Source organism: Kryptolebias marmoratus, linkage group LG4 (genome assembly GCF_001649575.2).
Source record: "Kryptolebias marmoratus isolate JLee-2015 linkage group LG4, ASM164957v2, whole genome shotgun sequence".
NCBI lineage: Eukaryota > Metazoa > Chordata > Actinopteri > Cyprinodontiformes > Rivulidae > Kryptolebias > Kryptolebias marmoratus.
In genome coordinates, this window is record NC_051433.1 from 29,555,811 (window position 1) to 29,569,844 (window position 14,034).

Below are 14,034 nucleotides of genomic sequence, written 5' to 3' on the forward strand. Positions count from 1 at the left end.
GATATAAGAATAGCTAAACTAGCACAAAGGTTGCAAAAAAAGTTAGGCTGCAAAACGGAAAAATAAAAAAAAAAAAAATCTAAAACCAATAAAACCTTTAGCCTTTACCCAATTACTGCTATTTGTAGCTTTTAGCCACCCTTTTGCTACTTTTAGCTACCATTTTGCAATCTTCACTGTTAGTTGACCCATCGCTATTAACATTTAGCTAACCTTTTGCTACTTTTAGCTTCTATCTACCATTTTGCTATATTTAGCTTTAACAACTCGGTTCTTTCAGCATGTTTCTGTAAAGTCATTCAGCGCTCAGCATCCACATTACATTTTTGCATTGTCTGTATTCTTAGATGTATTTAGGGTTATATTAGTATGTGTTTGTTGAAATGATTTACACTCTGTCCTCAGGGTGTGAGTGTAACAACCATGCCCAGCGCTGTCGCTTTGACCTGCAAGTATATGAGGCAAGTGGGAGGACAAGTGGAGGGGTGTGTGAGGGGTGTATGCACCACACCACAGGGCCAAAGTGTGACCAGTGTGCCCCAGGATACCAGCCAAACCCTCGCAGCCGAATGGACCGACCTGATGCGTGCATACGTAAGCGGAAAAATAAAAATTAAAAATTGAAAGTCCCAAAGCCTATTCACAACACTTACAGTCAATGTCTTGTGGCCCCAGGCTGTATTTGCAGTGCTGAAGGGACAGTGAATGGGGGCCAGTGTGAGGACAGCTCAGGCTCCTGTCAGTGCAAAGTGAACGTGGAGGCTCTCCGCTGTGACCGCTGTAAGAGAGGATACTACGGCCTGAGTCAGTCCAACCCTTTGGGCTGCAGCAGTAAGTCATCAAATAATCAGAAGTACATCATTTACTGCACACAATACTGATGACCACAGGTGTCTGATTATGTAATAAAATGGTGGAACAAAATAGGGGATTTAATGGTGTCTACATTATAAACATTAGGGCAATAGTCCCATTCACAGAGTATGGGTGGTTTGTGCAATGGAAACTGTAATGTAGGAGGCTGGGATATGAATCACATTAAGATATGTATTTAAGTTTTATTTAACAAGCTGTGGTGAAATGCAACAATTTATTAACTAAATCTAGACATTTACAAAAATCCTATATTTGCTTAGGCTTTCATTCAACACAAAAATAATCACCCTCAATGATCTCTAGGTAGATGTCAATATAAGATCAACTTGAAGGGATTTCTATTTCCAGTTTTAATAAACTTCTTGTGCTCCTAAAAGCATTCAGTGTTCTTATCCTATTTTGGCTGATTTATAGCCACAACACTTAAAAAAATGAAGCCACTTTTAAAACCACTTAAAAACCTGACTATCAAGGCAGCAGTTATTAGTGCAGCTGAGTTGGACTGAAGGATGGGGGTGTGGAATGCCATGTTTATTTTTAATATCATTTGTTTTTAGTTTGTAACTAAGCAAATAAAGTAGAGCCAATAAACATCAAACACTACATGTGTTTGTCTTATTTTGGAGAGTGATAAAGTGTTGTTTTTAAGTAAAAAATGAGGGAGCAAAAACAAAAGTTTGCTCCTCAACTTTAGGAAATCAGAGAGCAGCTGCTCCACCTGCTCTGTTGAGTATGTGCCTATGCTGATGAGCTTATACTGATGTGCAGTACTTGTACTTTTTTTTTTCTTTAATCTGTTTTCTAATTAACCCTGTTCTCCAGGATGTTCCTGTTCCCCAGATGGCTCCATGTCAGATGTGTGTGACCCTCTGACCGGTCAGTGTCCCTGTCGCCCCCACTTTCATGGTCGCACCTGTGATGTGTGTTCAAAAGGCTACTGGAAACCATTCCTATCAACTCGCTGTGAGCCCTGTGGCTGTGAGCCCACCACATCAAACAGTGACACCTGTGACCAGGTAGGACCTGCAGGCATGACCCTTGACCTCTAACTAGAATTCTTACACCACATCTCAGTCAGAGAGAGAGAAAAGATCACTGGTCCTGACTGAGCTTGGTAGAATTAAAAATGTAGGACCCAAAAAAAACAGCTTACAGAAACAAAACTAAACAATCTCTGTGATTACGTCCCGTAAAAATAGTCACCCCTGTTGGTGTTCAGAGATGGAATTTAAAAGGAATATTTCAGGAGTTGTATCTTTCATTTACACAAAGTAACTTCCTCCTTTAAGATGAAAAGTTGTTTTATTAAGACGAAAGCATGCATAACTATTTACCCCTCAAAAGTCAGCACTTTGTAGAAACTCCACGATCTTGGTCTGTCTAACTTCTGAACTTTTTGTCGGTTCTTCCTGACCAAACTGCTGCAGCTCCTTCAGGTTGGATGGTGCTGCTTGTGTCCAACAAGCTTTAAATCAAACCAGAGGTTCTCTGTTGGATTCAGGTCAGGGCTTTGACTGGACCATTCCAGGACATTTACTGGTTCTCCTTAAACCGGTGGAGTGTTGCTTCAACAGTGTGTTTCGGGTCATTTTCCTACTGGAAAATGGACCTCTGTCCCAGTGTCAAATCTCTGGGAGAGTGTAACAAGTTTCCTTCAAGAATTTTTTTCATATCTTGCTCCATCTAGCTTTCCTTCAACTCTGACCTGTGTTCCAGTCCCTGCTGATGGAAAGCATCCACATGATGCCACCACCACCACCATACTTCACTGCAGGGATGTTGTTCTTAGTACAACAAAAGGTGTTAGATTTGTCCTAGACGTGGTGTTGTCCTTGATGTCCTAAAGATTTGAATTTGATCTCCAAACTCCTTGATGGATCTTAGAACTATTTATGCTCGCTCAATGGACAAAAAGTTAATTTCACTCTCGTCTGCCCCCTCCACCCCCATTCATGCCAGAGTTTTAGACTAAAATCAACTTATGTTGAGGAAAGATGGAGCTGTGGCCATTTTTGTCAAACTTTGAAAATAACTTAATCAACAATTACATGTGATATCATGAAATGTCATCCTTACTCTTGGCTCCTACCACATCAAATATAATCTGAGTATGTGTTTTTAAGGTCAATTTGCTGTGGCAGTAACACACAAGCCCACATGCACACATAGACATGGGCAAAAACATGATCACTCTAATAAATTAAATGATGTTTCATGGGATGTTCTGGGTTCTGAGTTAGTTTTTAATATATATTTTATGATATTTTACATTATATATATTTTTTGTATTATAACCCAAATCTGATCTGTACTTTCTACAACTTTGTGTCCGATCTGTTTGCAGAGTTCCATGGTCTTCTTGATGTCTCTTACTTGGTAGTAGCGTTTATTACTCAACTGGTGTTTATTCTAGAGATTAGGACAGGTAGATATACTAAGATCATTTGACTTTTCGATTGTTCCCAGGTGAAATTTATTTGACAACCCTATTGGGCTTCAAAGCAAAGGAAGCGAACACATACTCATGCCCAACTTTTCAGTTTTATTTTTATTTTTTAGTATTATTTTAAAAAAATGTTTCCCCTCTCATTTAACTTAAATAATATGGAATATTTTGAGTAGGTTTTTTTAGAATCAAACTAAAAATCCATTTGAATTCCAGGTCGTAAGAAAACAGAAGAGAATACTTCTGTAACGCACTGTTATTTTTTTTCTCTTCTGTAATGAAGCTGGACTCAGATCTGTTTGGGTTTTTTTTTTTTTCCTAGCTGACAGGTCAGTGTGAGTGTAGACCAGGCTTTGGAGGCCGGACCTGTTCTGACTGTCCAGACAACACATATGGAAACCCTTTCATCAGATGTCAACGTGAGTCATCCATTCATAGAAACCAAACAGCATTCATTCTATTCCTGTTTGTAGTTTCTTCTGTATGCTTTTTAGACAGTAACTACTTCAGCATATTTACTTAATTTCTAGCTTATACCAACAGATTGCTGTTTTCTTACTGTTTTCCTAGTTTTACTTTTACCCACTGTTTAGCTGGTCCTAGTTTTTAACTACTGTCTTGATGTGGTCTCAGCTTTTGGGCACTCTTCTGGTAGATTTAACTCTTTCTTTGGTTTATCTAATTTTAGCTTTGTTCTAATTGGTTTAACTTTAACAAGTCAGTTTCAGCACTCAACATTCACATTGCATTTTCACAGAAAATGCATGTTTTTTGTCAGAGCAACAGTTTGGGTTTTTAGCATTTTAAATAATACAGCTGATTCTGATCCTGTTTGTTTCTCCGCAGCATGTCAGTGTGATGCAGAGGGAACTCTTCCAGGAGTGTGTGATAAGCAGACAGGGGCGTGTTTGTGTCGGCCAGGCGTCACTGGGTCTCGTTGTGACTTGTGCCGCCCTGGACACTGTTACTCTTTCCCTGCCTGTGAACTCTGTCCCTCCTGTTTCTTTACCCTGGACTCCCAGAGAAAAAACATCAGCTTAACTCTGGAAAAACTTATTCTCAGATTCCCCACTGTTCCTGGAGGTGATGGGAATTTTGGGTCACGCATCCAGGTCCTTGAGGCTAGCCTGAAACAGATCAGGGACTCTATTTCCCGTCCACCCAACACTATTACACCATTTGATGATGCTTTATTCCAGCTTGTTAAACTCAGGTAATTGCAGACATCTTGCATGTTTCTTCTTTATACTGTTGATTTCAGATGTTTACATGCTCTATCTAAAAAGATACATAACCCTTTTTTCTCACTGACTGACGTTTAATCAGATTAAACCTTTCCTGTTTTAGATCAGCTAGAATTCTCAAAATTATTTTGATTTGGTAAATGCCCAAATATTGGGAGATAATGTTTTTAGACAGTTATAAAACTTTCTTCAATGTCAAGTTTATATATATCAGGATTACTGTGCCTTGGAGAAATTTGGTAAATCCCAGATGATGATAATGTCATGGCTTTGGAAGCTTTTGATAGGTTAATTGATAAGGTTTGAGTTAATTGGAGGGACACCTCAAACACACTGCTTCTTTGTTTGGCACCATGGGAAAAAACAAATCAGCCAAGATATCATGAAGAGAACTGATGACCTCTAAACTCTGGTTCATGTTTGGGGACAATTTCTAGATGTCTGAAGGGGCCACGTTCATCTGTTCAAACAATTATGTACAAGTATAAACACTAAAGGAATGTTCTGCCATCATACAGCTCAGGAAGTAGGTGGGTTCCGTGTTACCTAAATCACTGTGTTTTGGTGCAAAATAAAACCCAAAAACAAAAGCAAAATATCTTGTGAAGATGTTGCTGAAGCTGTTCAGAGAAGCATTATCCACAGAGAAACAAGTCCTGTACTGGCAGGGTCTGAACGTATACTGACCTGTGTGTGTGAGCAAGGAAGCCTACAAACCTGACTCAGTTCCACCAGTTCTGTCAGGAGGAATGGGACAACATTCCAGCCAACTATTCTGAGAAACTTGTGGAAGAAAACAAATCATCTGGCCAAGTCATACAGTTTAAAGGCAATGCTACCAAATACTAAAAAAAATGTATGTGAATGTGTGACTTTGAAGAAAGTTATAACATATTCCCTCTCTCATCATATAGACATTTATCAAATATAAATGTTTTGGGGAACCTTATCTGACCTAAAACAGTAAAGGTTTAGTCTGATTTGATTTAATGTCAGACTGTGAGAAATAAATGGTTCTGTGTCTTTTTATACAATGTATTTAAACATCTGGTTTCAGCTGTATATGACTTTGAAAACTACAATTATTTGGTCCTTGCTCTGTATGTATACTTTCACATTTATTTTGCAACATTCAAATGAAATGTTTTTCTCTGACTGCTCATCAACTTCCACTCTCTTAAAGGGACGATCTGGACAAGGTTGATAATGATCTTCCAGCCATCGTTGAAACTCCCGACTTGGAGTCTAAACTGAACGAACTGCAGGCTCTGCTTGACAGCCTGGCTTTGATATATAAAGTCAAGAAAGACGCTGTGGAGAACTCCACAGATCCCAACAATTCAGGTTAGAAACACTTAAGTAGTTTTAGATGAAACATTTTAAATGAAAAATCTGTATATACTAACCCCCAAATTCTTTCTTAAGAATTAGGGCCTCCATTTCAAGTGTAATGAACCTTGGTGTTCATTTTATGAGACATGTCAGTTAATCCCCACATTAAAAATGTTGCCAGGACCGCTTTCTTCCACCTGTGTAATATCTCTAAAAATAAAAACATCTTGTCCCATAATTATGAAGAAAAACTAGTCCATGGATTTATTATTTCCAGACTGGACTATTGTAATTCTTTATAATCTGGGTGTTTAAAAAATCTGTAAAAAGTCTTAGTTGATTGGAAAAAACTTCTGCTAGAGTTCAAATGAGAGTTAGAAGGAGAGATCATATTTCTCCAGTTCACTAATGTGCTGCTCAAGATGGGAGATTGCAACAAAGTGAAGATTTAATGCAATCTGTTGGCTTCCTTAGATAGATAGCTTTTATTAATTGACATTTTATACTGTGTGTGAATGTTTTGTACAGTGTCCTGAGGTGAATTATCTTGTGAATTGGTGCATATACATAAACTGAGTTGAAACATTGTAAAAGGTGTTGCAGAACATGGATTAAGATTGAAAAGCCTTTTTTCTTAAAATGAATTATTTGCCATTTTACTATGACTAATATGTCTCTGATTCATTCACAGCATAGAAGCCACTGACTTTGACTTGTTGTGTTTGATGCAGGAGCATTTACTACCATCAAGAATGCTTATAAAAACTCAACAGACGCAGCCAAGAAAGTGACTACTGCCACAAATAAAGTTGAGGAGGCAACTGATCTCAGAGAACAGACAAAAGACATTCAGAGCCGAGTACAAGAAACTAACATTAGAGACCTGAATCAACTGAACCAAAGCATGGCGTTGCAGCCAGACCTCACTCCTGCTGCTAAACAGGTACCTGCCATGGTTAACTTCTCTTCTTTTAACCAAAACGGTCATGAAAGCTGCAGTTTTTACGTTTGTTTCAAATCAAACTCTAGATTTACAAAAACAAATAAATTAATTAAAGATATAGCAAAAGGGATGGAGTTACAGTTACAGTTTTGGTCAAACCATATGCAAGATCTCTTGCAGTACTGTGAGGTCTTCTGAGATGTATTATGTGTGGGGAATGACTCAGCTACCACTACAACAAAATTAACTCAGTATGTGTAAAATAAAAAAATTAAAACCATTTTTGTGTTTCCTAAGTTCAGTTGGCCTTGGTAGTTATTTTTTATTGGGTTGACTCTCAGAAATAATCAGTTGTAGATGTATACCCAGTGATTACTTTCTAAGATGTTCTTCCTAAAGCGCACAGCAATACGCTGATGTAGTTTCTCAGTCATCCAGGACATGGCAGATCCAAACAAGGTTTTAAAAACAAAAAAACTGAACTTCTGTTTTTTAGTTAAATGCATTTTACTTCCTCTCCAGGGAGTCTTATCAACTCCAAACTGGAGAGTATGGAATTCCAAGTTTTAAACAGTCTGAGTTACTCCATGTATGCAAGTTAACATTGACAGTAAATCAGTTTGTACCCATATGTAAACATGTCTCTGTGCTGTCGACATCTTTTCTGCTCTTCCAGGGCTTTGTTTTAAACCTGACATAAAAAGCTGACCTTTAGTCAGCAGAAGCCACCCTCTGGGGAGCAAAAGCTTTATCTGTCTAACTAGTCTAACCAGTAAACTGTTTTAATATGTGTCTGTTTGATGCTCTGGTCTAACAGAACTGCAGCACTTGAGTAAAGTTCAGTCTCTGTGTACTGAATGTGTTTGATGGCCCGACTGTAAATAATTCAGACTTTGTTCTTAGGTATGTGGAAGTGTTCGATCAGAGCCTTGTACTCCTCTCCAGTGTGAGGCAGGGGATTTATGCCCCCCGGAGGGAACTCCTCCTTGTGAAAAGGGAACAAACTGTGTTGGTGCTCTGCCTTTGAGCAACAAGGCCAATGCTGATGTCAACAATGTAAAGGATCGACTGAACAAGCTATCTGCAAAGATGACAGAGGCTGCAGAGATGGTAAACTGTTACTCTTTATTGTTGACATTCTACCACATAAGCAGGTACATACCTGCCAAATACCATGATACTTACAGGGTACAGACTTTGGACATCATTGATAAGTAGTCGTATGTACCTGGCACATAAATACCAGGTACAGTACATACCCAGTAAGTACCAGGTATGTACCTTATATGTACCCAGTACATAACAGATTGTATTATGTATTACTAATGCAAAAAGATGATTTTCAGGTTATTTGACATTTTACAGATTCTAAACCTTTATTTTATTTTATTTTATTTTATTGTAGCTTCAAAAAACACAAGAGACAACAAATCAAGTTCGACAGTCAACAATGGACCTGTCAAACAACATGAAGGAGGCCAGAGATCAGCTCGAAGAAGAATTAAATGAGACGCGCAATATTGTGAAAGAACTCAAAGACTTCCTGTCAGGTACAGAATGTTTAAGGCTTCCTCTGTGGATTGATTGGTGGAAGCTGTCTTTTGCCACTTTGCTCTAACTTTTACCAATGTCCTGATGTGTAGACCCATCCTCCAACCTGACTCAGATCAAGGATGTGAGTGACTGGATCCTGAATGCCAAACTGCCCCTCAGCCTGGATACACTAAAAAAGAAACTGGAGGAGCTGAAGAATCTGGCAGCAAATTTACCAAACAGCACAGCTGTGCTGAAGGAGGCTGAGCCCCAACTGGAAACAGCCAAAAAACTACTGCAGGAGGCCCAGGATGCCAGGTATGAACCCTCACTTCCACCCCCTAAAATGCTGACCTGAAAATGTTCACCATTGTCTTAGGATGCTGCACTTTAGTCTGTGTTCTTACCATTATTTGCAACTGGTATTAACATGCTAAATACAGGTAAATTATCTGGGAAAGGGAAATTATGGGTTAAAAAGAGATATCTGCAGATTTCTGTGCAATCTCAATAGCACAACAACATTCTGAAATAAAATCATCCATCCCTAATTTAAAACCATTTAGTAGCATGATGCATGTGCCCTGTGGGTCAGGGGTGAGTTTTTCCCTCATGTATAGGAGCTCAAGTGTTTGCAAGAGATGGACTGATTGGAACCTCACCTGGGCCTTACTGTGGTCTGTTGTGGTGAAGAATGAGTTGAGCTGAGAGGCAAAACTCTTAATTCTCTGGTCTATCTCTGTTCCAACCCTCACCTATAGTTTTGAGCCACAAAACACGTGTGGGCAGTAGAAACCAATTCCCATGACCCCCTCAGCAACTCAGCAAGATTGATCCACTGTTCCACAATTAGGACAAAAAACACAGCTCCTCCTGATTTTGAGGTTCTTCTATGTCTTAGGACATAGTTCTCAACTAAAAAAATGTGGAAGGCTTCCTCTGGATTTTGGCTGAATGTTTGCCTCAAGTGGAGGAGTTCAAGTACCTGGGAGATGAACCAATGAATTGGGGCATCATCTGCAGTTATGAGGTCATTTGTTTTGGGTCAAAAAATAAAATAAAATAAGCTGAGGTGAACTGTGAAGCTCTGAATTTACTGGATCATGAGGGAAAAAACAAGATCTTGGATTCAAGACGCTGAAATCGTCTTCCTCATCGAAAGGACTCTTTTGAGGTGGCTCAGGATCTGCTTTGAATGTCTCCTGGATGGTTTTCCGGGCATGTCCCACTTGGAAGAGACCCCAGGGCAGACCCAGAACTCACTGGAGGTGTGTATCCTCTCTGACCTGGGAACATGTTGGGATCCCCCAGGATGAGTTGGAGAGAGTTGCAGAGGAAAGGGAAGTCTGGGTGTCCCTCTTGGACGTTACTTTCATGACCTGACCACAGATAAGAGAAAGGGGATGGATGGATCTAACACTGTCTAATGATTGGGAACATAGGTATGATACATGTTAGCATGAAGTCATATTATAATAAGATCCCATTTCAAGCTAAATTTGGATAAAAATACTAAATTTAAAGAGTAATTTATCAAAATTAGAATTAAAGAGAAAATAGGTGCAGGAAATAAGTAAATAAAGCTGAAAATGTGGCCGTAAATTTAAATCTAGCATAAATCTACTTGCACGTAAGTATGCTTTATACAGGTCCACAGAAAAAAAGTGTTATAAACCTTTACATTTATCAAAAAGTATACAATGGAAAAACTGTTTTTATTGGTGTTTAACTCCAGGGACAAGGCACTGGGAGTGAGGGCTAATGTGAGCAGACTGGATGAAGTCTTAGAATCATCTGACGATGCCCTCTCTGACCTGGAGAAAAGACTGCAAGAAAGCATGAGTTCCACAGAAAACCTGACTGAAACCTTGACACAAGTAGGAAGCAGAGACAACGCCAACTTAAAACCTAGCAATGCCAAAAAAAAACTGCTTCTCTGGCTTTACTGAACATTTTTTCCTGATGCAGGTCAAGAACCAGTTGAGCCCAGCAGAGAAAGCTCTGGATGATGTATCGGCACTGCTAAAGCCAATGAAATCCCAACTGGGTGACCTGAAGGAACTGCTGAAGAATGGACTCCAGAAGGCAGAGGATGCAGAGAAAAATGCAGACAAGGCTAATGAAGATGCAGCTGCAGCAAATCAGGTCAGATACCTGTTGCTTCTCTTCATGCGGTTAGTTTATCCAGAGCAACTTACAAGTGAGGATTCAGTGATGTAAGCATCAAACAACAGTACAAATGAAACAGATACAGAAATTTGGGGTTTATGAAGTTAGAGAGGGACAATCAAGAGCTCAGTGAGCCCTGTAAAACTAAACATCAGCAGCATAAAAGACAAGTGTATTTAAAAAAAATGTGATGGCCTCTTTTCTGGACAATTCAGATGGAAAAGGTCACGAGTATGTAGGAGGTTTGTAAAAACACGTAACAACTCTTAGCATCTTGAAGAATTCACTGTGGTGTTTTTGTTGATTGAGTGTTGTCTCTGAAACCCCAAAGAAAAATCTGGGACCACTTACATAAATGAGTTGGTGTCGATTCTCAGTTATCCAGAACATAGCAAATCCAAAGAGTTTGAAAACAAAGCAACTGGACTTATATTCTGTTATCTAAAGATGTTTTACATCCCATTCAGGGAGCTTTTTCAATTAAACACTGGAAAGTGTGGAGTATGACATTCAGTTTAAAGTTTGAAACTCCACACTCTCTAGTTTTAAAATGGCAAATCTCCCTGGATGGGATATAAAATGTCTTCAAATGACAGAAGTCCAATTGCTTTATTTTCGAACTCTTGGGACTATCTACATAAATGGTGTGTAGCTACAACAAATGCATGTCAAATACATGTTTGGCCTTAAACTTTCTTTAAACCTGGAGTACATTCTGGAAGGAAATTATGCCTGCTGTACACAGATGGGTCTTTGTTTGCCTGGTTCACAAGAGAGATGGTTTGGTCACATGCATGAAAGTGTGAGTTAGAAAGAAAATGACTGGGTATCATCTGAGATGTCCTCTTTTGCTTAACCCTCTTGAGATACAAGAACACTGCGATGAAAAAATGCACACCAAACAAAAGTTTGGGTCTCGGAAGGTTAAAGCTGGTCTTTATCTTTTCTCTCAACACTATTTTAAAGACCAAAATGTTTATATTTTGGACAGAGAGGATAGATGGTTTACAGGGGGGTGAAGGAAGCCATTTAGGTCACCTGAGAAAAAAAAACAATTTCACAACTTCAAACAGAGGAGGTGGGCTCAGTTTTCAGCTTTCTAAAACTTACAATGGAGCATTAAGCCTGATACCCAGTCATTTTCCCTTTAATTCACACCTTCATTTGTGTGACTCTTTTGTGAGCAAGACAAACAAAAACTCTAATGACTCTCCATTGGGAGGGGAGTGAGATTATTCTTCATGTGAATTTAGAGGTATAAACAGAGCATCTCATGCAGTTTAGCTCTTGGAACTCCACATTCTCCAGTTTTGAATTGAGAAAGCTTCCTGAGTAGGAGGTGAAATGTCTTCAACTGCAGAACAGAATTCCCGCTACTTTAATTTTAAACTTTTAGGTAGGGTCAGATACTTCTAGCAGGTAGTTCTACTCATTAAAATATGAACAGAGATTCACTAAAGGAAGCCACACAGCTTCTCAACACTCTGACACCAAACTGGTGTTTCAAATCACACAGATTAAAAAGCAAAGACTGCTTGTTTTTTGAGATCTGGCAACTGAACTGTTCTATAGAAAGATCAAATTCAGCTGAATGTCTTGTTCTATGCTAATACAAACGTGTATTTGCAGGATCTGCTGACTCTGGAGAAACAATTCAATGATCTTAAAGATAAAGGAACCACTGGTGGAGGTGGAGAAGCAGGGCCCATCGCAGATCGACTTGCAAAACTTCAGGACAGCGCTGGAACATTGGCTAACACCACTGAAAATATGATGAATGCTCTAGAAGGTAATGTGGTTCGAATATATTAATGATGACACCGCAAGCTGATACATACTGACACAGATCTATAAAAATAACTCTAGCACTGCTCTTTCCATGGTCTTCTATTAGTAAACTGTCAAAAAAACAGCAATTACTGGAAAACACCAACTTGTTTTGGGTTTTTTTATAAACCACTTTTAATTCTTACAGACAGTATTTTGGCTATCAGTCTTAAAAAAATGTCTTCATGGGGTCTCAAACTGTCAAAAGAGGAGATGGCATTTGTGTGACACTTGGAGACAGATCTGGATGTTTAACACTTGTCTTCTCTTCTTACAGGAAAAGCAGATTCCCTCCAAAAGCTGCAGAATGAGATCTTGGAGAAATCAGAAAAGCTTAAAGGACTAGACACTAAACTAAAGGACCTCCTGGCAAAAATTCAAGACAAAGCCAAAATTCTTAATAGCTGCCAGGCATAGGAGTTATCAGACACATTCACTGCAGCACCTCTCAGCAGATTTTCATCATTCACATCCTTTTCTTTCACTTTTATATATCTGTGCTCCTTATATAGCACATTTTCTCCAAATGCAAAAAAAAGCCTGTTTCTTAAAGGGGAACTATTATACAAAATTCACTTTTTGCATGTTTTTGTACTTCCATTTGGGTATCTACTGCTTCTAGAAACAGTCCAAGCGCCAAAAAAAAAAAACGAACACACAGCCGTTTTTTGACAATAAGTAAATGTTTTCTGGTGTCTGCAAAACAATCTGTTTCAAAACCCTCAGAATTGTTGCGTCACAATCCTTGTTACCTAGCAACCCCAATCTGAGCCCAGCCCCTCACCTAGCAACCCAAGTGGAGCTCTACCCACTTCATTACAAGAAGACCATCTCATTAGTTCTGCAGGTTTTACCACTGAACAGTGTCTGCTGGAAAAGGAAAATGTTTTGTTGTAAGCTGCAATATAGAATGTGGCCCTGTTCCAAAGTCAGAATCCTCAGAGTTTGAATTAATAACGATATAAATGTGTGTCAGATCGACAGCGTTTAATCCTTCAGAGAGTTTTTATGTTCTGAGACGGGACACTGAGTCGGGGGGCGTGGCCAACAGCAGCCTATTTGCATAATAGTGACGTAGCCCTAAAACTGCTCATTCTGAAATGAGCTCAAAACAGGCAGAACTTATCAGGTGAAATCTCAAGAATAATATGGTCCCTTTAAATTTGATGCTTTAATGTGCAATTTGCTCTACAGTGAAATTTGTAGTACAACTGTTGGTACAATATTTAATTTCTGTTTTGCATTACTTGTTTATGTATTTTTTTTTTAATAAAAGCTTGTTTACAGTTATATTTGTGTCTGTGTCTCTGGGATTGAAGCAGTTGCTTTTTTTGCACTGATAATTAGGAATAATAACCTTACTGACACAAACAAAGTTAGGCAAATGGTGGAAATAAAATGACACTGGCCTTTTCATGTGGTCATGTGACTGTATTAGAGTGATTATGATATCAGATCAAATTGACAACAGAGTTGGCAGTATGGACACACTGATGTTCCCATGTCAGTGGTACCTCACAGATCTGACCAAGGCCATAGTTGACATCTGAGCTGATTCCACACATATTGGATTGGAAAAGAATTAGGCATCTGATTGGCCCCAAGAAGACCTCAACATTATGCAGGCAGCCCACAGACACGTGTGTTGTATGTGGACAGATGCT

At 39.0% G+C, this 14,034-nt stretch overlaps 1 protein-coding gene across 1 annotated transcript in view; it reads left to right on the top strand.

Annotated features, from left to right (window-relative positions):
- The window catches only part of LOC108240365 (laminin subunit beta-3), a 29,052-nt gene extending 16,004 nt beyond the window's left edge, over positions 1-13,048 (top strand). The window contains exons 10-23 of the mRNA XM_017423769.3: positions 406-594; positions 676-831; positions 1,699-1,892; positions 3,645-3,741; positions 4,169-4,535; positions 5,750-5,910; positions 6,630-6,841; positions 7,745-7,951; positions 8,247-8,391; positions 8,485-8,692; positions 10,110-10,251; positions 10,343-10,519; positions 12,173-12,332; positions 12,648-13,048. Coding sequence (XP_017279258.1) covers positions 406-594; positions 676-831; positions 1,699-1,892; positions 3,645-3,741; positions 4,169-4,535; positions 5,750-5,910; positions 6,630-6,841; positions 7,745-7,951; positions 8,247-8,391; positions 8,485-8,692; positions 10,110-10,251; positions 10,343-10,519; positions 12,173-12,332; positions 12,648-12,787 — 2,555 coding nt within the window. The 3' untranslated portion in view covers positions 12,788-13,048. The remainder of the gene's footprint in view (positions 1-405; positions 595-675; positions 832-1,698; positions 1,893-3,644; positions 3,742-4,168; positions 4,536-5,749; positions 5,911-6,629; positions 6,842-7,744; positions 7,952-8,246; positions 8,392-8,484; positions 8,693-10,109; positions 10,252-10,342; positions 10,520-12,172; positions 12,333-12,647) is intronic.
- Positions 13,049-14,034: the final 986 nt, after the last annotated feature.